The sequence below is a fragment of the Camarhynchus parvulus genome, chromosome 11 (assembly GCF_901933205.1).
Source record: "Camarhynchus parvulus chromosome 11, STF_HiC, whole genome shotgun sequence".
Taxonomy (NCBI): Eukaryota; Metazoa; Chordata; class Aves; order Passeriformes; family Thraupidae; genus Camarhynchus; species Camarhynchus parvulus.
In genome coordinates, this window is record NC_044581.1 from 1,819,849 (window position 1) to 1,842,847 (window position 22,999).

A 22,999-nucleotide genomic window follows, 5' to 3' on the forward strand; every position below is an offset into this window, starting at 1 on the left:
AACCATTCTGGTCCTGTCTCAGTGCTGGTGCTTCCTGTGTTTCATTGCTTTGAGGGGAGCAGGGTGAAGAATTCGTGGATTTATAATTATGCCACAAGTTATCTTTATCCCTCACATTCCTTGGCTGCTGATCCAGACATAGGAATCTCTTCTGCATCTCTTCCCTGTCTAGGCCAGCCCAGGAGTGGCAGCTACACCTCCAGGGTGACCTTTGTGCATCCTCTGCTGAGCTCCTCCAAAGGGCTTCCACATCCACCCCATGGATTTGCTGCCTTCCCTGGAGATTTCTTCCTGGTCCCTTTTGGAAACTTTCAAACTCAGGTTCTTTCCAAAGAGATTTCACACCTCTTTTGAAGCCATGGAAAATCAGCGCTCCTTCCTTCCTCCTCCCTTCTTTCACTCCTTCCTCTGCCCCAGGCTCACCCCACTCCAGGATCCCCCTTTCCTTCTGCCTCCAGACCTTTCCCTGTGTCCCAACCTGGACATCCTGGCTTGAAACCCCACAGCACCTCCTGCCTCATCCGTGGGGCCCTTCCCACAGCACTGACCATCATTCCAGAGCATTATTTATCACCCCTCCCATCTGAGAGCACTTCCAAAATAGTGACAGCGCTGCTCAGGCTCAACAGAGATTTTTCTAACCCGACACTACAGATCCCAACAAACATGAACCCAGGCCAGAAATCCTTCTGGCAGCCCCAGCTGTCCCCCTGGGCTGTCCCTTGGCCGTGGCTGCTCTGTGTGAGCAAAACCAGGCTGCAAAACTCAACAGGGCTTGAGCTGAGCTCCAATGAGAATCTGACAAAACTGTCTGGTTTAAAGCGATTAAAACACAAATAAAAATATAAGTGTGCCTCTCAGGGATGTTGTTGTGACCCTCGTGTCCTCGTGAGGAGGAAGAGCTGCTAGATTATTCAAAATGAAAAATTTCACAAGTCTATTTCTGCTCAGCTCCAGCTCTCTGATCCATGTGGTTTGTGGCTCCAGGTCTTTTTTCCTGGAGTATTTGGAATTCCTCCTCAAGCCCAGAAGCCTTCCAGCACCTAAAGGGCTCTGGGAGAGCTGGAGAGGGGTTTGGACAAGGGCATGGAATGACAGGATGAGGGAAAATGGGTTTAAACTGAAAGAATGTAGGGATAGATGGGATATTGGGAAGGAATTCCTCCCTGTGAGGGTGGGTTGGGATTGGGATGGAATTCCCAGAGCAGCTGGGGCTGCCCCTGGATCCCTGGCAGTGCCCAAGGCCAGACTGGACAGGGCTTGGAGCAGCCTGGGACAGTGGAAGGTGTTCCTGTCCATGGCAGGGGTGGGATGGGATGAATTTTAAGGTCCCTTCCAGTTTAAACCATTCCATGATTCTGGAGCTGCAGCCAGTTTCATCCCTAACCCAGTGCCTTGTTTTGATGGAAAATCCCAGTGGTTTAAAGAGCTTTTTGCTCCTGAGGCTCTTCCATGAGCTCGTTATCACAACCTCATCTCTCACCACAGAAACAATAAAAACCCTTCAGAACTGAGAAAACACTTGTGGAATTGTGCTCAGTCCCAGGGCTTTCTGTGATTTCAGGCACTTTTAGCACCTCCTGCCTCAGAGGATAAAACTGCATCTCCTGGTGCTTCAGATGCTCCTGGAATGCAGCACTGCTCCCCTTTCTCTGACCCAATGTCCCAGTTACCTTCTCCTTTCTGAGTTAAAACAAAATTAAGTGGCTCAAGTGTGTCCAAAGCAGCAAGTCCTGCCCAGCCCTATTCCCTGGAGCTGGGCTCAGTCCATTCTTGTTTCAACTTTCTCCTATACCAAATTTTCACTCCAGTGCATGTTTCACATCCTCTGCTCTCCCACTGAGGATATCCCTCAATTTTCCTTGTATGCCTTGGACCACATGGAATTCAGGCATCAATCAGATCCTTGAAAAATCACATGTGCACATTTGGGCTGGGCTTTTTTTAAAATTGTATTTCCTGTTCCAAGTTGGCTTCACAAGAAAAACAAAATAACCTTCACCCTGTGTATTTTGTCCCAAAAATTCAGCTTTTAAAAGTGCTGTCCCCCAAATATTGCACCTTGCTGGTGGAGGGGGGGAGCTGGCACAACACAGATTTTTTCCTGAAATAAAGATTTTGGATCTCTCATATTGCTCCCAAGTGAAGCTGTGGGAGAAGGACTGATTATAGAACATCACAGAACTGATTTATGATGAAAAAATCTCATCTTGATGAGGAAAATGACTTCCAATAATTCACAGGAAACACCACCAGCATGGGAATATCAAACCAGCACGAGAATATCAAACCAGCACGTGGAAAACGAGCAGGAAGAATCCCAGTGGCATCCTGGTGTTTTCTGATCTCTTTCCAACGTGGTGATTTTTACATGAGGTCATCATGTGAGATCACATCTGTGCTGCTGAGCCAGAACCTTTCTGGGATCAAAGGTTTTCCTTGGAGTCACCACACACCGGAGTTGCCCAAATCCCAAATTTGTGAATTTACAAAAAGCTGGGAGGTCTTTGGGAGCTGTCCCCTAAAAGTGGGATTCCAGCAGGAATTCCAGCAGGAATGGCAGGGAGGCAGGAGCCAGGCAGCCTTGGATGGGTAAAGAACACAAACCAGGGGAACCAAACCAACACAGAAAGATCCTTCAGGAGTCAAAATTTTCCTGGAGCAACTCAAGAAAAAAGATGCCAAAGACTCTCCTGAGGGAGAAACCAAGCCCTGATTAAACATATGGATGAATATTGTAAATAAAATGTAGGAGTGGAGAAAGTCTGAGGTTTGACCTGAAAAGAGCAGCTCAGAAAGGTCAAAGAACAGGATAAAAATGAAGGGTTTATTCAAGCTCATTCTCAAGGCAGTTCTAGATAATCCTAAGAGCAGAAAATCAATTTTTACCTGTTTTTTTCACAGGCAAAACAACTCCAGCATCAAAATATTCTAAATCAATTTGAAGATTTAAATACAGAACAAGGTATTCACACAGAATAAAATACTAGAGTCCCAAAAAATCTGGGTAAAACCAAGGAACTGGCTTCTGTCAACCCAAAAAACTCTGTCAGCTCCCAAACCCAAAGGCTCCTGCTGCCTGCCAGCACTGAGTCCAACCCCAGAAACAAACCCTGGGCTTTTTCTTTGGAATTCACCCCTCAAATTCTCTTACATCCACAAATATCTATTTAAGTGTTACATATTTCCAGGATTTCCTAATGGAGGGAGCATCATTTTAATTGATCACTGACAAGGGCTGGGCTGAACTCTGCTATGATGGTTTGAGTGCTTAGAAAATGTTTGAATTCCAAAATATCCCAGCCAGAATCACCTCCCTTGCTGAGGAATGTGAATTCCCTGGATGCTCCAGGATCCCACTCTGTGTTAACCTCCAGCTCGTTTAATTAATTGTCAAACTTTAGTCAGCGAGACAAAATATTTCTGTTTAATTGGAGAAGCATGCAGAGTCCTGACACTAAATATTCCCTCAAATTCTCCTTTGAACCTGTTCATTGGTCAGAAAAAACAATGGGAATTGTTGCTCCCAATTTTTTCCTTTCAAAGGAGCAATTCTCCCAACAATTCTCCTCTCTGTTACACTCAGACCTTTGCACTGTCCAGATCTGCAGAGATGAGGGGAAAAGTTGAATTTTAAAGCAATTTTCTCTAGGAATAGGTCACAAAATGCCAGGAGTGTTGCTCTTTTCTTGGGATTTTCATTCCAGCTGCACACAGCTGAGCAGGGCACACACCTGAGCCCACCTGCATCCCAGCTCCAAGGAGAAAATTGAACACAGAGTCCTGAACACAGCCTGGAATGGCTGATTCCTGCCAGGATACTCTGGAGCAGATAATGTCAGATCAGCCATAAAATTTAATGGAGCATGGAGCCAAACACATCCCAGGCAGCTGCTCTCAAATCCCTCCTCCTTTTTTAGGATGATTCTGAAGCCAACTGGATTTTTAATTATTTTTTAACGCTGAAAATAATTTTTACTTTCATTTTTCCCCCTCACAGAATATTTAATTCTGATATATTTGAGGCTGGATATTGAAAAATAAATTATTTTTGTGGTTTTGCTACCATATTTCCCTAGTTTTACTGCTTCCCAGAGAAGTTGTGGATGTCCCATCCTTGGAAGTGTCCGAGAGCAGGTTGGAAAAATCTGGGATAATGGAAAGTGTCCCTGCCCATGGCAGGGGTGGAACTCAATCTTTAAATCCCCTCATCCCAAACTATTCCATAATTCCATGATATTTCAGTTTTTTCTCCCTGAAACAAATAACTTTCCAAATTAGGGAAAAAAATAAGGAAGTCTGGGAATTTTTGTAGCTTTTGCTTTTTGCACTCTGCTGGGTCAAAAAGAACCCAGTGATTTTTAGTTCATTCAAACATTTTGCACAAATTTCTGCTTTAATCATAATTACAGGCAAAATACAAACAGATGACAAAGCCATTTATCATCTTAATAAAATGTTTGCCTTGACACAGAAAACACCATCTCTCAAAAATCAACATTTGGAATTCATCTGGCATTTGAATGAATTCAGAAAAAATTCCCAAGGAATGGCACTTCTTGTACTGACAGCATGGTCTGGCTAATAAAGCCCAGCCCAAAGGCTCAAAAATGTCTTTTAAAGTCCTTTTCTTCATCATCAGTGCTTGGAAATGTTTGGATTAGGGCTGATGGATGCCATGGATGCAGAATCATTGGGAAAATCAACTTCTGATTTGTGTTTTCCCATCTAAGCAAAACAGATTTAAAGAGATCTTATGCACTACCAGGCAATAATTTAAATATCATTGATTTTCTTTAGGAATTGACTTCCCTTTTTTACACTGATGCACTAATCCACAGTTAAAGGATTTGAGTTTTTCATTATAGCAAATTCTGAAGAGATAAAACCACAGATTTTTGAAATGTCAATAATTTAAGGAGTGGAAATAAGGAATGTCAAAAGCTCAGTATTGACAAAGTCTGGGAAGTTGGATCCCACTGTTGTAATTTGATAATTTATATTTATCTGAGATATGAGGCTGAAAGGAAAACCCTTCCTATTTGATACTTCAGGCAAGGGAAAAAACAACCCAACAATAAATACTTACAAAACTATCTGGCTCAGCCTGATTACTGGAACAGGAAATGAGACTAAAACTGTTAAAAACATGGAATGTTCACTCTGGAAAGCTCTGGCTCTGGAGGGCTGTCATTCCTTTTTCATTATCCAACTGTCATCAGTGAGACCAAATTCTGCTCTTTTAAAGATCAGGGACAGAGGTTGAAAGAAATCAACTTTGACAGCAGACTCCAAATGGATTCCACTGGCTTCCCATTAAAATGAACAAGGCATTACTCAACACATGGAAAATGAAAGGTTTTGATTTGTTCCATAAAATAACCCCACCTTGAATAAAATCATCTTAACCTTTGAAAGGACTTCAAAGAAAAGAAAAGCCTCTAAATTAAATCTTCACAATGGAGCATCTCTAATGAAGATTTTACAACTGAAGTGCCTCAAAAATGTTCTGTATAATGATATTTTCCAAAAGAACAGGAGAAAGTCAGGCCTTGACCTGAACTCAAAGACCAACACAGTCCTAATAATTTAAGGAATTCCTAATAATTTTCAGGACTTTTTCCTACAATCTCAGCATTCTTCCCTCCCAGCTCTCACACCCCCTGGCATTGGGGCATCACAAACCCCACACCAACTCCATGCAGGATGGGCTGGGCTGGATTTCAGACAATCCCAGGATGGGTTGGGTTGGAAGGGACCTTAAAATCCACATTGTTCCCATCCCTGCCATGGCAGGGACACCTCCCACTGTCCCCAGTGTCCAGCCTGGCCTTGGGCACTGCCAGGGATCCAGGGGCAGCCCCAGCTGCTCTGGGCACCTGTGCCAGGGCCTGCCCACCCTGCCAGGGAAGGATTTATCCCAAATATCCCATCTAAGCTGTCCCTCCTTTAGTTTGAAGCCATTCCCCGTGTCCTGTCACCCTGTCCAGTGCCACTGCTGTGGGACAAGTCCCTCATGGGCAGCGCCACCTCTCCCACAAGAGTTACCTGGAAATTCAATAATCCCAACACTTCCTCCTGCTGAACTCACTTGTGCTGCTTAACACAAACATTTAGCAACATTCCAGACTGACAGATTTCAGGAATAAAAATAGTTGTTATTTAAAAAAAAAAAATTAAAAATAAAATCAAAAGGCAAGTTTTCAAAGAGATTCATTCAGTCAGGCCTGGTGGGAGCCCAGAGTTTGTATCTAAGTGGCTGAAGCAGCTCTGATTTTCCTTCCAGCCCGGGCAGGAACTGATAGCTCTGAATGGATAATTGGTGGAGCAGGAGCCAATTAATCCCAGCAGACTGGGAACCAAACAGAGCAAGTTCAGCACTCAAATCCTTACTCCACAAGAGGAATTCTGGTCACAGAACACCAAAGAAATGGCTACAGAGGATGGTTTTCCAAACAGAGTTTCCAAATGTTCCTCCCTGAATGAAGGAAATCTGTTCCAGCTAATTAAAACAGCAGCTGAGAGCAGGAATTAAAACTGGGCTGCTGAGGGGGGGTTTTAATGTCTAAATCAAGGAGCAGCTCGTTTCTCCAAGTTCCCTCCTCATTCATTCACAAAACAACTGAGGATCATCTTTAAGCACCTTAAAGTGCTCATCTGGTAGGGTTTTTATTTTAATAGATGTGCAAACCTAATCCCAAATTCAGGATCTTGGATCATCCTTCTTCAGTTTATCAGAATTCTGTAGATAACATTTATTTATTGCTCAGTTAGGTTGAAATATATGAAGGATTCTGGAAAGTTGGCTGGAAATGGAGTTGAACTACGTGAAGGATTAAATCTCTGAACACAAACAAAAGTCAATCAACTGTCAAATTTCACTGAATTTAACACTACCTTGCTCAAAATCTCTGTAAATCACCCAGGTCTGCTTTGAAAAAGAGAAACTCATCCTTCAGGTGAGGTTTAGATTTAAAAGGGGTGGTTTGGTGCCTGAAATTGGCAACAATCCACTTTTTTTAACAGAGAGAAGATGAAAAACAGGAGCCTTTTCCCATTTTTAATGATCACAGATTCCCAAAGCTGTGACCAGCCCAAAATGCCATTTAACCCTGCCACACTAAATGTGGGAACCCTGAACTCCCCTGATTCCCTGTGGGGCTTCCCAGAGTGGGAAGGGAGAGGGAATTTCCTCTCTGCTCCTTTTCTCCAGGTTCAAAATCCCCAAATCCCCCCTGGCTTGGGATTTGGGATGTGGGCAGCGATTCCTAAGGAGGGAATGCTCCAGACACTCCAAAATTCCAAATAAATGAGAGTGGAGCACAGGGATGGGATAAGGGAAATGTGGAGCATCAGGACAGGGCTGGCATCACATGATGAGAAAAATCATAAATGAAGAGCAGGAAAAAAAAATAAACACAACAAAAAAGAAATGATTTCTCCAGATGAGCCCGATAGCTTTGTGAGCACTGCCAGCCTACAAGCAGAGATTTTTATTAGCAACAGCTCTAATAAGAGGCAGCTTAGACCTCTGCCTCCTATCAAGGTGGAGAAAATGATTTTTCCTTATATTTAAAAGATTATCACTTCCTATCTCATCTCTTCTTATTAAGTTTACAGCAATATTAAAACAAGATTTGGGTGAATAAAGAACATAATATACTCCAAAATAGAGAAGGTATTCTTTGGAGCATTGTAAATGCTCCTGTCTGCTTGAATGGAATTTTAATGGAACAAACCCACTTTCTCTGAGGAGAAAAATCAAAAAACAGGCAGAAAATATTCTCCTTTTCCAAAGGCTTCATTAAAAAATCTTGTTTTACAAGCACAGATCACTGGGAACTGAGGGACTATCAAAGAACTGCCTGTAAGAGATTAACAAATCACCTCTGCTCATTCTTCCCAGCAGCCAGAACCTTCCACAAATGGAAAAAAAGTCATTGGGAGGATAAAATAAATTCCTGTTTGATAACAAATGAAAATGAAAGCGGGTTTTGCCACCTCTCTGTGCATTTTGATCAGAAAGGCAAAGAAAAAGGAGAGGTTTGTGAGGTGAGGGAGGGGGATTTTGGACTGGGACAGGGACCTGGAGAGGGGAAAAGCTGCTGCCATAAAGGGGAAATCCTGGAAATCCAGGGCACAGCTCTGCCCCAGCCCAGCCTCTGGCCTCCCTCATCTCCCCCAGGTGGATCCACTCTGCCATGGAGCAAAAATGGCATTTTCAATTCAATACCTCAGCTGGGAAACCACAGAAAATGTCTTTTCCCTTCCAAATCCCTGAAAGTTTTTCCTTATTTGCTGTTTGGTTGGGTGTCACTGCAGGTCTGTCCTTTGTGATGAGGTAGTGGAATTCTACCATTTGTAATTAGATTATTAATATTAATTATAATAAAATAAGTTAATAGAATTAAATAGTAAAATTAATAATAATGCAATACTAAAAATAAAATCACTGAAATAAAATAATTATTATCATGATGATGATTATTATGATGGTGGTAATAATATTGATACTGGTATAACAATAACAACAATAACAACATCAACAACAAAAACAATAATAATAATAATAGTAATAATAATAATAATAATAATAATAATAATAATAATAATAATAATAATAATAATAATAATAATAATAATAATATAAAATGGGCCCAATTTGTTTCAGTTTTTCTCCTCCTGGGCACTGTTTGATCCTGTTTTAAACTTCCAAATTAAGTGCAAACTTCCTCCAAACCCATCCTAAATTCTGCAGTGAAACTATAAATTAATCATGCAGAAATCTGTGTTACATGCACATGTGTAGATACAAATATTTTATTACACTTCATTTTTAAGCCAGATTTAGTACAAGTATTCCTGTTTTCCTTACAACATTAATTTTCCTGGAGATATTTTGGGTAACACTGATCACCAAGTCAGAGAATTTTCCCTCAAACCTTTTTTAATCCTAAGTTTTAGGACTGCTTTAAAAGAAAATTTCTCCATTTCTATTTGCTAAAAAACTACTTTGCCTAAAAATTAAGTTTTCAGAACGAAATAGGGTTTTGGATTAATTACTCTGAGGGACAAAGTGGGGACCAGCTCTATGAACACCAAACTAAAAAGTTTGCCCACAAAAATCCTCAAGCACACATGAAAAATCTTGCCTGTAAAATGCTTCTATTTAAGTATAATTAAATATTTAAACACTTTTATTTATCCATAAATAGAGTTTCCATAAATACTCTGGGATTTCACAGAGTTTGCACAAAGCACAATTGTTTCCAAACTCTTCTTTTCCTTTTTGCTCTTAAAACCAGGAGCAAATTTAGGACAATTTACTACAATTCCCGAAGAACTATCAGTTAAAAATAATAATTAATTTCTTTCCAAACCAATCAAGGAGTTTTTAAGCTCCAGCTGAGCTGCAGTGAGTTTTTAATTAAATTTTTTTTCTTGTAACAAGCATTTCTCCATGTGTGTTATTCCAGGAGCTGGGCTGGAACTGGGAAAACCTTTTGGAATTCCACAGCAGCAGCAGGAGGAGCACGGAATTTCCACATTTTCCCCCCTCCAAATTCCCTCTCATTCCTTCAGAAAACAACTCAGCATCATCTTAATGCTACTGCCCTCTGCTGCTCCTGGATTGGGGAGAGGGAAAAATTCCTCCCTTGGATTAATTTGTGACTGAGCAACTCAAATAAAGCATGGCAGTGTGTTTAAATCTGGAATATTCCAATGAAATGAATTATATATAAATTAAATTTGTATATAATTTGTGCAGATTAAATTTGTGCAAGTTAAAAATTGCATTAGAAGGTTCTTTTCTTATTTTTGGATAATTTAAATAGCCATATTTGAATAATATTTTAATATCTGGAAAAGAAGTCTCTGAGAATATTTATCCATCCTGGTAAATGAAATAAAGGTCAATTTTGAGAGGTTTAAATTACTTCAAGGGAGTGCCAATGGATCCCTGCTCCAGACTGGAATAAAAACATGGGAATAAACAGGTCTGGGGGTGGAAAACTCTGAATTCAAAGTTAACATTAACAACATTTAACATTGTTAAAAATTACCACTGATTTTTGGGATAATATATTCAGTTTGGGGTTATATATTGAGTTTTAGGATAATATATTCCATTTTGGATAACACTCTATTATTGAAGTCATCAGAGGCAAAGTTCAGGGGGAGAAAATGCAATTCCTGCTCCATCCAAAGCCTCATCCAAGAGCAGAAGGGTGGGATGGGATCCCTCCCTCTCTCAGAGCACCCCTCTGATTCCAGGCTCTCCTGGGACACTCTTGTGTCCACAATTCACAAAATCCCAACTTTCTTTGCTGTAGAAACAACCTGGCAGAAGCAATCCTGCAGATTTATCTCCTCCAAAAGCTCTTTGCACTCTTTGCTGTTTTTTCCCTGCCAGCCCCATCCTGGATTTTCCTGCTTTTCCCACTCCCCCACAGTGAATTAAATGCTGCAATTGTCCCCGGTTTTTCATTCCTGCAGCAGAACAAATCATTGGCTCTCCTTGAACACACACACAATCCTATCTTAGATTTTAAAGGACATCAACTTTTCCATTTAAGAACCAGGCAATAATTAAAGACCATTTCCCTGGTGTCACTTAATTAATCCCTAAATTGGAGAAACACTGGCAGTGAGGGTGTATAACATGGAATGGCTAAAAACACGGAATTAAGGAGTGGGAAACTCCTGGAATTGTCCTGGTTTTTATATCCCAGGTGTATCCCTGAGGCACAGGACACACTGAACATTTCCTGGGATGATCAAAACTCCAAGGAAAAAAAGGATGGAGGTGGGGAAGAGCAGGGCAGGTAATCAAAGGAGACAAAAGTGAAAATTTCTGGTAATTCCTAAGGATAAAATGCAAAGAGAAAAAAAAAAGAAATTCCCACTTTCCTGAGGTTTCAAGGCTCAGCTAATGTGAAGCTTTAATTATTTTTGCAGTTTGGGGTTTTTATTAAACGTGCACTGAAATCTGAAACTTCCAACTAATAGAACACATGTGGAGGTAGACAGAGCTCCTCTGGAATGATTTCATTCATTCCATGCACAGGGATGCCAGAAAAACAAAATCTGAGCTCAGAGCAACCACCAGGACACTGAAGGCAAGAAGGGGGGAAAGTACAATCAGAAAAATTCTGCAAAAAAGCCAGGATTTGGTACCTGAGCACCTGTGGCACTTTGGAGATTTCCCTGCTAACGTCTCACCAAGGTTTGTGCTGTTCTCTGCCTCCTTCCCAAGTTCCTGCTTTGTGAACCTTTCACTTGGAATTGGGATGGAGAAGCTGCAGCACCAAACCTCACCTGCTCAGGGGAACGCCCAGCCCCTGCTCTGTGCCCAGAAAATCATGGAAAATAGGAATTTCCACGGGGAAATATTCCCAGGGAGCATTCAGCAGCCAGGCTCAGATTCAGTCTTCAGTGAGGATGTATTTATTATTCAGCTGAAAACATTCAGCCACAGAAGCCTCACATTATTTCTGATTCTCCATATTCCTGATTATCCAGATTAGCCTTCAAAAGATCCAGGAAAAAGCTTGGAATATAATGGACAGGTGGGAAAACTGCAGGAGTTTCTTGGAGCAGCTGAGTGGAAGCTGCTGCTTTGTGCTGTGTGTGCCTCCCCTCATCCCAGACCACATTCCTTGCTCTCATCCCACTCCTGGTGCCAAGGAGAAGGGATCAGTCCCACTCCCAGCCTTAAACCACCAGCAGGGTTTAGCTGAGCTGGTTTAACTCCTTCTCCAGGGCAGTTCTGGGGGCTCACAGGTCCCACAGGGCAGCCCCAGAGCTCCCCTCTGCTCACTCCCCTCCAGTGCTTCAGCTGCTGTTGAAGCTTTCAGTAATTAATACCAAAAATCCCCAAAATCTCTGCTTGCTCCTGGTTTTTAATCCACTAAAAATACCAATTTCCCAGCAAATACTTCAGGAGGAGCTGAGGGTTCCTGGGAATGCTCCTGGTGATGCTCAAGGCACTGAAGTTCCTTCACACCAAAAAGCAGCTGAGTGAGTAAGGAAAAAGCAAAAACTCAGCATTTCATCCTTTGTTCTAACCAAAGTTTAAAAGCAGAGCTCAGAACAGAGATAGTTTTAAAAAATTCCCTAAGAACCTCGATGTCAAACTGATTTCCCATCCATGTGGGTACAGCCAACAAGCACTGAGGCAGGAGAGAGGTTATCCCAAATCTGAGTGATAACACAGACAGATAACATCATTTAAATACCAGAAAAGATCATTAATCATGGTTCTCTTCCCTGTCTCACATCCATGACACAGCCCTGTGCATGCACAGACATGTGGGGACGCAAATTTCCACAGGAACAGGAAATGCAAGGGGAAAAGAATGCTGTGAGGTTTTAATTACAAATAAATTCAATTTCATCTACGTGCCACACTCAGAGAGATATAAACCCACCCAGTATAAGGTGTCATTTGGACAGCAGTATTTTGCAGAGAAGGAAAAAAAACCCAATAAATACCAAAATAACATCTCCAAAAAATCACCTTTCCAAGATTCACTTCTGCAAAAGCACCTCTGATGCAGCCCTGAGCAAAGAACATTTCCAGGGGATTATTTTCTTGTTGAAATCCAAATACTGCCAAGTTCAGAGTGCTGGGAGCTCCTGTGAGCCCCAAACCTGCTGATGGCAGAGCCTCCATCCCAGCAGGATCCCAAATGTTTCCCCATTTATCCAGATTCACCAGGAACCAAACAATTCCTCACACTCTGATTCAGTAATTATTGCAGAACAGAGCTAAAAATCCCTTAAATATTTGCTTGCTCCTGGTTTTTAATCCACTAAAAAATAACCATAACTAAAAAATTCACCAAAAATAACCATAACTTTAAAAATTCACTAAAAAAATAACCATAACTAAGAAATCTCAAGCAATGGAAACCCTGCTGATGGGAGAGCCTCCATCCCAGGCAGGATCCCAAATGTCTCCCAGTTTATTCAGATTTACCAGGAAGCAAACAATTCCTGGTGAATCTGACTCGCTTTGTTGACTGAAACTTTAATTCCATTTAAATATCTGGAAAACTCAGTTTTAAAAGAGATATACCAACACTAAATGTAATAATAATCACACTCTGATTCAGGTGGCCTGGAAGCTTCTTGCAGGATGATTTTTGTGCTCTGTTTTAGCAGAATTTAACATTTCAAGTGTGTCTGAGATCAAATGTGAGCAGTTCTGGGAATCCTGAGCTCAGTTCCATGGTCAGTGACTGCTCAGCCAAGGAAAAGCTGCTTTTCCTCACCTGCTGTTTGCAGAAGCACCTCAAAAAACCTCTCACCAACAAGAACAAGAGCAGATCTGCTTCCCTCAGGACGGCCATGCCACGGAAAAGGATCAAATGTAAATAAAAAGAGTAATTTTTTCAATAAATGTTGAGCTCCTGGGACTGAGGAGAGCAGACAGGAACATTCTGGGCACTCAACCCAGCTCCTCCTTGCACAGGGGACAGGCCAAAGGAAGGAGAAAACAGAGGGAGAAAACATCCTGCAGGAATGCTGAACCAAGCTGGGCCAAATATCAAATATTTCCATCAGGTTTTATCCTTTTGCAAGTTATTTCTTTCACCAGAGCAGGTTTGGCTCTTTAAACCAGGCACTAAAAATGGGAATTATCCCAACCTCCATCAAAGCCCAAGGAAAATGCTGCTGACACCCAGTGCTGCTCCTACCTGCCCGTCCTGACCCACGTGCACCTGGTGGATCTGCAGGTTCCCCTGGAAAAGGAGACAAGGGACAATCAGCACAAGTTTGGGAATGCAAAAACTGCAGAAAAATCTGTTTCAATGTGAAGGAAATCTGTGAATTTAAAAAGTTCTACTGAAGGTTCTTTGGGCAATCCAGCTCCACTCAGCCTCACAGCAAGGACCTTTCCCACCCAGCATGTTTTGGTTTTTTTGTTTTATGTAAAATTTTTCTGAGGTAAAACTTCTGGTTTTCCTTCTTTATATAAACCTGCAAATTGAAATCCAGCCCTATCCCAGAATTAGCAGTCTAACACTTTTACAAAGTTGCAGAGCTATCTACTATTTGCTTTTTATTTATCCTCATTCCATATTGAAAACCAACACAGTTCTATTACAGGGATTACATCTATAATAATGATATTTAAAAAAAAACAATAAATCAAAGTATTTTAAGCTCCAAAGTCCAATCAGGAAATCTTTATGACATGAAGTTTTTATTCACATGTTCACTGATGTCTTTCCAAAAGTACACTTGGATTAAGGAAAGGCAGCTTCCCAAAAGAGCCTTGCAGTGAAACAGCACATTTTGGAGGACAAAATCCCCTTTTTTGTGCAGTTTCTCCTGCTGGCAGCTCCTCTCTCACTTGTGTACATTGTCATCAATTTAAAACCAGATGTTTTCATCTGTCAGGGACAAATGCAGCCTTTGAAAGTCCTACAGACAAGAAGAGCCAAAGGATCCAGGCTGTGCTGGAACCTCAGGATCCAGTCCAGCAATCTCTGCTGAATCATCAGTTTTTTACTGGTTCTTTACCCAAAAAACTCCCCCAGTTTTATGGCAGCACCACACTTCAGAGCCAGGATATTTTAATCTTTTCTTCTCCCTCTCAAGGCCTGACAGGCCCTTCAAAGGACAAGCCTTTAACTATAATATTTATAGAATTTTTATGATAATATTTATTCTCCAGTAGCTGCCTGTGTTAACAATGTTCCTTCACAAAGTGGTTTTATGAGCTGTGATTTGGGTTCTTTGGACAGGGATTAAACCAAGCCAGGCAGATCCACTTCCCAGCAAGGGAAAAGCCTGACAGGGAAATGGGACAGATTCAAATTGTTGCCTGTATTAATGTTTAACCTGATTTTTCTATTCCTTCTGCATTTAAACAAAGTGCCTGAGAAATCCAAGAGCAGTTTTAGCAGTCAGGAGATTTTTAACTAACCAATAACTTCAGCACATACACAGGGAAATCCACCTGGATTTGGGAGCTGAGCCTAAATTGGAGGGTTTGGGATTGAATTTATCCATTTTCAGCTACCCATATCCCTTTATCCATCCCATTCCACTGGATTGTTTTTCTGGAAAAAAAAATTAGAAGTGCAAGTACTGCAGTGCCAGATAAGCTGGTCAGGAATGGAGGGTAAATTCATTCTGGAATATTTCTTTATTTATTGGTGGCTGAAGGTTTCTCCAACTCCTGTTCAACCACTTGAAGGCCCTGAGCGTTCTGACCACGTTTAGTTCTTCAACCTAAAGAGAATAATTTCATTTTTAAGCACTGCAAGCATCAGGTTTCCTATTAAACTCTGTCAGTACTAAATTTCCAAAGATCATCAGCCTTATGCAACAATTAACAAACACATTGAGCTGTTTTGGCCGGTGAGAGAGGGAAAAATAAATCAAAATAATAAAAATAATATAAATAATAGTAATGAAAAAGAAACAACATACACTGGGCTGTTTTGGCTGGTGAGGGAGGGGAAAATAAATAAAAATAATAAAATAATATAAATACAAATAATAATAATGAAAAATAAACTATTAAGACACACTGAACTGTTTTGGCTGGTGAGGGAAGGAAAAATAAAGCAAAATAATAAAAATAAAATAAATATAAATAATAACAATTTTAAAAGAAACCCCTGAGACCCCAGAGACAGAAGTAGCAGGTTCTAAAGCACATTTTCTGCTGGTTCCAGCCCATTTCTCATTTTCCCTGAGCTCTCAGGGTTCCACATGAGCCCCCAGGCTTTGCTCACCTCGCTGTCCTGCGTGATCTGGACCTGCTCCCCCTGGGGCACCTGGGCTATGTGGAGATGGCCCTGTGGGATCCACAACAAAAGAAAACACCAAGGAGCATCAGAGGAAAATCACAGCTCCAGGAAGCAGCTCCTGCCTTGCAGGCAGCAGAGTTTCATGGAGAGAAGCAAAACGTGCAATGAAACCATTGAGGAGCTTTAAAAATGCAAAGTGCACCTGTACTGCCCCAGCTCTGGATGGAAATAAAAACAGAGGGACTTGGACCAAAGGCTGGGGCATTTCCACTTTAGGGAAGGAAAACAGGAGGAGGAGGAGGACTAATAATAATAATAATAATAATAATAATAATAATAATAATAATAATAATAATAATAATAATAATAATAATAATAATAATAATAATAATAATAATAATAATTATTTAACAAGTGTATTTTTCTGTTGCCTTTTTGACTGGCACACAAAGCCTGGGGTTGACTTGCTTTGTTGACCGAAACTTTAATTGAATTTAAATATCTGGAAAACTCCATTTTAGAACAGATATACCAACAGTAAATAAAATAAAATAAATATCTCCAAGAGTGAGGTTTCCAATCTCCTTTTCCACCTATTTTTGCTCGTTCACTGGAGCACAGACCACGCCAAGGACTCTCAGCTGCTGGGATCCGGCAGGAAATCATTAATTTGAACAATTCCCCTGATTTATATTGGTGAGAATCTGCCCTGATGGTTTTAATCCTGTAATATTTAGAATTGCTGCCCATTCCCACCACTCTCCTGGTCCCATTTGCTGCCAGCAGGGAGAAGAGTGGCTGGAATTCCTTGTGCATCCTGCCCAGCCACTGTGATTTACCTGAGGGGAGATTGGATTCTAAATAACCTCCTGGAGGTTTTATAAAGCTTTGTGTTCATTTTAATATGCCTGCATGAGATGAAAGATAATCATTTGGAATTCTGTCAAAGGCCCCTCTGATTTTATAACACAAGAACAATTGCCTGTGATTTTCAAAGACACACAGATCCCTCTATTTCCAACAGTTTCATTTCCTTTGGAAGGAAACTGCCTATTTATAGGGAGAAAAACCACACTGAAAGTGTCCCTCTGACAATAGGGGCTGCAGAGAAAATTATAGCACTGCCCAGCCCAGGGGGAGATTAAAATCACTTTCCCTCCTTCACATCAAACTCTCAGTGCTCCCAGGAAAAAGATGGAATGTTTAGAAGATCCATTTATAGCAGGTTTTTCCCTGGATTCCACAATTTGAAGGATAATTAATATGTCCAGGTCTTTTAATGAGGCAAGTTTTTATCACTTCCACCTATAAACAAACCATCTGTTCTATTAAAGTCACATATTTCATGTAATTTTCCTTTCTATCTTGTCTTTCAAGACTTAAAAAGAACTTTTCAGTCACCAGTTAAGTCTCATCCATAGATCCATAGGAAAATCCACTTTTAAAATCTACATGGAATTCAAAAACCAAGAAATTCCCAGGATAACACTGAAAAGTTATGGCAAAAGTGAAGTGGAAAAGGAAGATTTCCACCCAGTTCCTGCACAAAGAGAATTATTTCACTGAGGATGCTTTTTAAAAATAATTAGAATTTCAAACAATCCTTGTAGTGCCCTGTGGGACACAAGAATTAAAGTGAAGGTGTTTTTTTCCAGAGTACACTAAAACCACAGATAAAAACCATCAGGCCTGAGTGGTGGTGGGAGTGTCAGGCTTAAAAAATGTCAATATTTAGAACTTTCACTGATAGACACAGAGCTCAACAAACACACATGGGAAGAACTCATCTCCCAGATGTCCAAAAGTGCCTGAGAATGCAGTTTTACAGAAAAACAAATAAATAAATGTGATTTTGTTGTGGAAGCACACCAGAAGTATAAATCACTAAGTGAACACAGCCAGGAACAGGCTGATAATTCTCTATATAACAACCAAAGTGCTTTGATTGTGTGAGGAAATCCTGCATGGAATTTTTTTTGTCAAATAACTCTAATTTTCTTTTTTTCCATACGCTTGCAGATTTGTTTTCTGGACACCTTAGGTGCTGGCAGGTTGTGATTTCCCCCCAGCATCCCCCTGCTTTGGGATGAAGGAAAGGTGAGCACATACTACTTGCACTTGTCCATCCTCCCCGATCTGGTGGATCTGGACCTGCTGGGCGTTGGCCAGGGCGTAGTGCAGGGCCTGGGGCTGGTTCTGCTGCAGCTCACTGGAGGCTGACACCGAGCTCTGCGATCCCTCTGCAGGAAAAGAGACCAAATTCCAATTTATGGCACGTGCAGCATCCCCCCAAAGTGCTCCTAGAACCCCACACCAATCAAATCCAGTCCCTGGAATTCACCGTTCGTGTTCCTGTGCATGGGGGAGGTTTGCTACAAAACCACAGAATTCCAGCTGGGAGAGCTCCTGCTTAAAAAAAAAAAGCACATTTTGGGATCTAAATCCCAGATTCTGCAGCTGGAAAAGTCCCATCAGAACAAAACCACAGAGGTTTCCTGAGGAATTCCATTTTTTTGGTCATCTGAGAACAATTTCTGCCACCACCACCCCAAGGACACCTTTAAAAACCCATCCTGCCTATTGTGAGAAATGAAATTACTGTGAGAAATGAAAATAATATTATAATTATTCAAAATTATAATATTAGTAATAACAACGATAATCTATATTTAATTAAAATATTAATTAACACAATATCAGTAGTTAATATTATTACTTATTAGTGATATTTACCCATTATTCTTTAATTTTATTGTTATTATTGATATTATTATTATTATTATTATTATTATTATTATTATTATTATTATGTCATAAATTGTTTCTAATTTATCATTATAAATAAAGGAAACTCATAATTGTTTTCCAAGATCCATCCCCTACAATTCACACTGACACACGTGAGGTCTGGAATTGTATTTTTGAACCTCAAAATGACAAGTGGATTTCTTGATTTATTAAATTTAAACACAACTCACACTGCAGAGTGGAAATGCCCCTGGAAAGGGAATGTTAAACATAAAAAATGGGAGTCATCTTCATGTAACAGGGACAAAAACCACCAGGAAAACCTCAGTGGGATTTCCAGAGAGTAAAAACTTGTAATGGACACATCATAGATCCATTCTGAGGTTTTCCAGCTGCAGGGAAAGGATTCTTCTAAACAGAAGAGGCAAAAGGCAAGTAAAAATGACAGAAACCATTAATTTTTAATATCTCTACTAAATACTCCAAGATTTATTCTGCAAACACACTGTTAGTTCTGCAGGAACGAGCTTTATTCACTCAAATATTTTAATGGGAATGTTCTTTAATAAAATCAGCCATTTAAGGGGCTTTTTTTCCTCCTGTCTGCAAATGTTTGGACACGAAGATAATTTTGAGGTTTAGTTCTGAGCACTGGGGAACTGGGGACTCCAAACCACCAAGTTAATATTTATTTATTTGTTGAAAAGTGGGGTTGGTTGACAATTCAGGCAACTCTGATTCGGTGAACGAGCTGGAACACAGAATTCCAGCCACAAATTTCCCCAGGAACCGAGGGAAACACAACAAATCCAGGTTTTTTTCTGCCTGTTGGGCACACCTTTAATCCCTCACATCTCAGCAGGTAACTGCAGAGCTTTTATAATTCCTTAAATGCAGCCTTGGTGCTCCCTGGGCAATTCCAGCTGGTGTAGAGTGGAATTTGCTGCCTGGAATTCCAGGTGGGATTGAGGAATCCCAACTGGCTGAAAAGTGCTGAATATTGCAGAAAAACTGCCCAAACCAAACAAAATGGCTTTTTTTAACCAAATAAATGATAAATGGCATTTATCAACCAAATAAAAATGTGATTTTTCCAACTGGAATACCATTGGCTTTGTCACGGCCTGAGCCCCTGCATTTCACTTTTTTACCCATTTCCATTAATTTATTCCTAATATTTGTTGCAATTCACTTCTCTATTTTTTAATTTACAAATAGCATTTTGCTGGGATGATTGAGAAAATCCACTGCTATCATCTGCTCCTTCAGGGCTCACAACAGGATTCCTCAGGATTCTGTGGAACAAATTCCCTCAGGATTTAGTAGAACAAATTCCCTCAGGATTTTGAGGAGCAAATTCCCTCAGGATTTTGAGGAACAAAATCCCTCAGAATTCTGAGGAACAAATTCCCTCAGGATTTTGAAGGACAAATTCCCTCAGGATTTTAAAGGACAAATTCCCTCAGGACTTCGAGGAACAAATTCCTTCAGGATTTTGAGAAACAAATTCCCCCAGGATTCTGAGGGATAATTTCCCTCAAGGTTTGGTCTTTCCCAGTTTTCCCCTATGGAATTCAATTGAGCTAAATTACAACTCAACCTCAGCCAAACCACAGTGTGCAAATACAGAATCCTTCATTAATAATATTTCTTTTCTGATTAAGTTATGTGATAAAAGATTATCAAAGAAGTAAAACCTGCAGCAGAGAAAGCTATATTTTATATATATTTATGATATTCACATATTGAAATGCATTTTTAACTGTAAGGCTCAAAAGTCTTGATTTTTAAGTCATTTTGGCTTCAGGGGACAGAATTTATTGTGCTTTTTGAAGGTGCATGAGGAGCCACAGCCTGCATGGAATCACCCTGCACCTCTCCTATGCTCACCAATAAATAGATTTAAATTGGTTTAAGTGCAACAACCAAAATTGGGGTTTTTTGCTGTATTTTGTCAGATTTTTTGGTGGTTTTCTTTCTTAGGAAGAAAGAAGAGAGAGGATTCAGCCACATGTGAAAACAAAACATCCTTTCTCTGTCCTGTTTCCCCCCTCTTCATCTCAGAGCAGACAAAGGGAATATTTATCCACTTTTATAAACATTTCCCACTGCAAACAAACCCAGCCATGAGGAGCAGAGCCAGCCTGGGGAGAGGAGCTGTCAGCAGGGAGAAACCCCTGGAAACCATCGAGCCTCACTTTTCCAACTGGGATTTTGGAGAATCCCTGCAAGGAGGAGCCGCAGCTGAATTCCAGAATTTTCCACGAGTTCCCAAGGGACAGCTGGGACATGAACCTTGCAGAGCATTCCCTAAGAACCTTCAAGGATATGTGGGGTTAATTCTCAGCTAAAATCACTTTTTAAGGCAGAATCTTTGGTGTTTTCTAATCTCTTCTTTTTTATCTTTTGAGGATTTTCATTTCCATGGAATCACGGAATTGTTAAGGGTGGAAAAGATCTTTAAGATCATCAGGTCCAACACCACCACCATGGTCACCACCCACCACGTCCCCAAGTGCCACATCCATGGGATTTTGGACACTTCCAGGGATGGAGACTCCACCACTGCCCTGGACAAACTATTCCAATGCTGGACAATGCTTTCCATGAAGGAATTTTTCCTGATTCCAACCTGAACTTCTCCTGGTGCAACTTTAAGGACATCTGCTCTCATCCTGCCCCTTGTTCCCTGGGAGAAGGGACAGATTCCACAGCAGGAGAGATTCCCACTTAGGAATTCTGGAATTCAAAATGGTTTTCCAGCTCCACCCTCAGACCTCTCCTGACAGACAGGGATCAATCTCCTCACTGCAGCCCCAACAAGGGAAGGGTGGATGGATTAACCATCCCCAAACCCAAAAAAGCAGGAAAAAACCATTCCAGAACAATGGAAATAAAGCTGTAAACCATCACCTCCCCTGCCTCAGCCCCACTTGTGTGGAACAGCTTTGAAGATTTGGCTGCACATCCAGTTTTTAATGTGACACCTCAGCACAAGCCTAAATCTACACAGAAATCCCAAAGTCAGGGAACTAATTAAAAATTCCAACATGGAAAATTGTGATAACAGCTTGAACAATCTGAAGAGAAATGAAAAGAAAGGACGAAGGCACTTTTCAATTAATCTTCCTCCCAAACCCCTCATGCCCTGCACAGACTCCAGCCCTTTGCAAAGGAATATCCAGTGAAGTTATCATGGCAGCCACATGGATGTCTCTGCTTGGGAAAATACATGGGGAAAACACACCTTAGGTACTGAAATGTTGGCTCCAAGAGCAGAGCAAAGCACAGCAATCAACACCTCCTTTGCAAAAAAAGGCAATGGATCCAAGCAAACAGCCAGGGAAAATCAGGAAAAGCATCTTCTGCCTGAATTAACAGTCAGTTAAGTGCAAAAAAATCTTAATTAACATCTCTGGGGGTGAAGGACAAAGAAAATCCATTTGTGTTTTCCCAGCAGGCTCCCCAGACATGATTTTCCCTGCAGGTTGATGCCTTGGAGGGTCTGTGGGCTCAGCCTCCTGCTTTGCTGTCATTTCCAGAGTTAATTTTGCCATGCGATGAGCAGAGCAGAGAGGAAATCTGCTGTCACTTCACCACGCTCCAATCAAAGCCACGTGCTCCAGGAACTGTTAATCCCAAGCAGGAAAAGCCTCAAAGCTTTGGCATTTCCAACAAGTGGAAGAGGAGTGAGTTTGAACAGCAATCCTGTTGTGATGCAAATAATTCAGAATTCTTAATTGCGTGCGCAATAATGCATTAAAAAAAATAAAATCCCAAATAAATGAGGTTGGAAGTGGCCTCTGGAGATGATCTAACCCAATGTCCTTCCTCAAACCATGGGCAACCAGAACTGGTGGCTTTGGGCTGCACCCAGGTGTATTTTGATGTCTCCAGGGATGGTGACAACCTCTCACTGTGCTCAGTCATCCCCAGAATTCCTCAGAGCCAGGGAAACCAAAGTCAGGGCACAGCTCAGTGAACTTCTGGATGCCATATTTTTTTTTTAAATTAGGCAAATTAATTGCTGCTAAAAACAACTCTGAAAATCCCAGTCCTCCCATTCCTAGGGAAGGGTTTCCAGCACTGGGGTGCCAGGGTTTGGGAATACCTCAGGAAGTTTTCCAGGTTGGATGGGGCTGGGAGCACCCTGGGATGGTGGAAGGGTCCCTGGAATGGGATGAGCTTTAATCAAGGCCCTTCCCACCCAAAGCAGGCTGGGATCCCATGGGATAACCACACCAAGGAACCAACCCAAACTCATGATCCTACAGCCTTCAGGAGACAGGAATCCACTCACTCTGGGTTTTACATCTCTACAGGTGTCTCCAAACCTCCAAAACAGACTGGAGATGAATAATTTGAATAATAAATCTCAGCAGCACTCAAGGAGTACAGGCTAATGAGCACAGGCTGTAATATCCACCTACTGCTGCCTTTTTACCCTGAGATACTGATTGCTGAAAGACTGAAAGCAAAAA

At 41.1% G+C, this 22,999-nt stretch overlaps 1 protein-coding gene across 3 annotated transcripts in view; it reads right to left on the reverse strand.

The window, feature by feature from the left end:
* The window catches only part of BANP (BTG3 associated nuclear protein), a 110,067-nt gene that overhangs the window by 36,723 nt on the left and 50,345 nt on the right, over window positions 1-22,999 (reverse strand). For 2 of the 3 annotated variants that reach the window (XM_030956307.1, XM_030956305.1), the window contains exons 9-11: window positions 17,880-18,010; window positions 15,756-15,827; window positions 13,704-13,748 (exon numbers count right to left, since the gene is read on the reverse strand). In XM_030956307.1, coding sequence (XP_030812167.1) covers window positions 13,704-13,748; window positions 15,756-15,827; window positions 17,880-18,010 — 248 coding nt within the window. The remainder of the gene's footprint in view (window positions 1-13,703; window positions 13,749-15,755; window positions 15,828-17,879; window positions 18,011-22,999) is intronic. The other variant, XM_030956306.1, reaches the window with a different exon arrangement.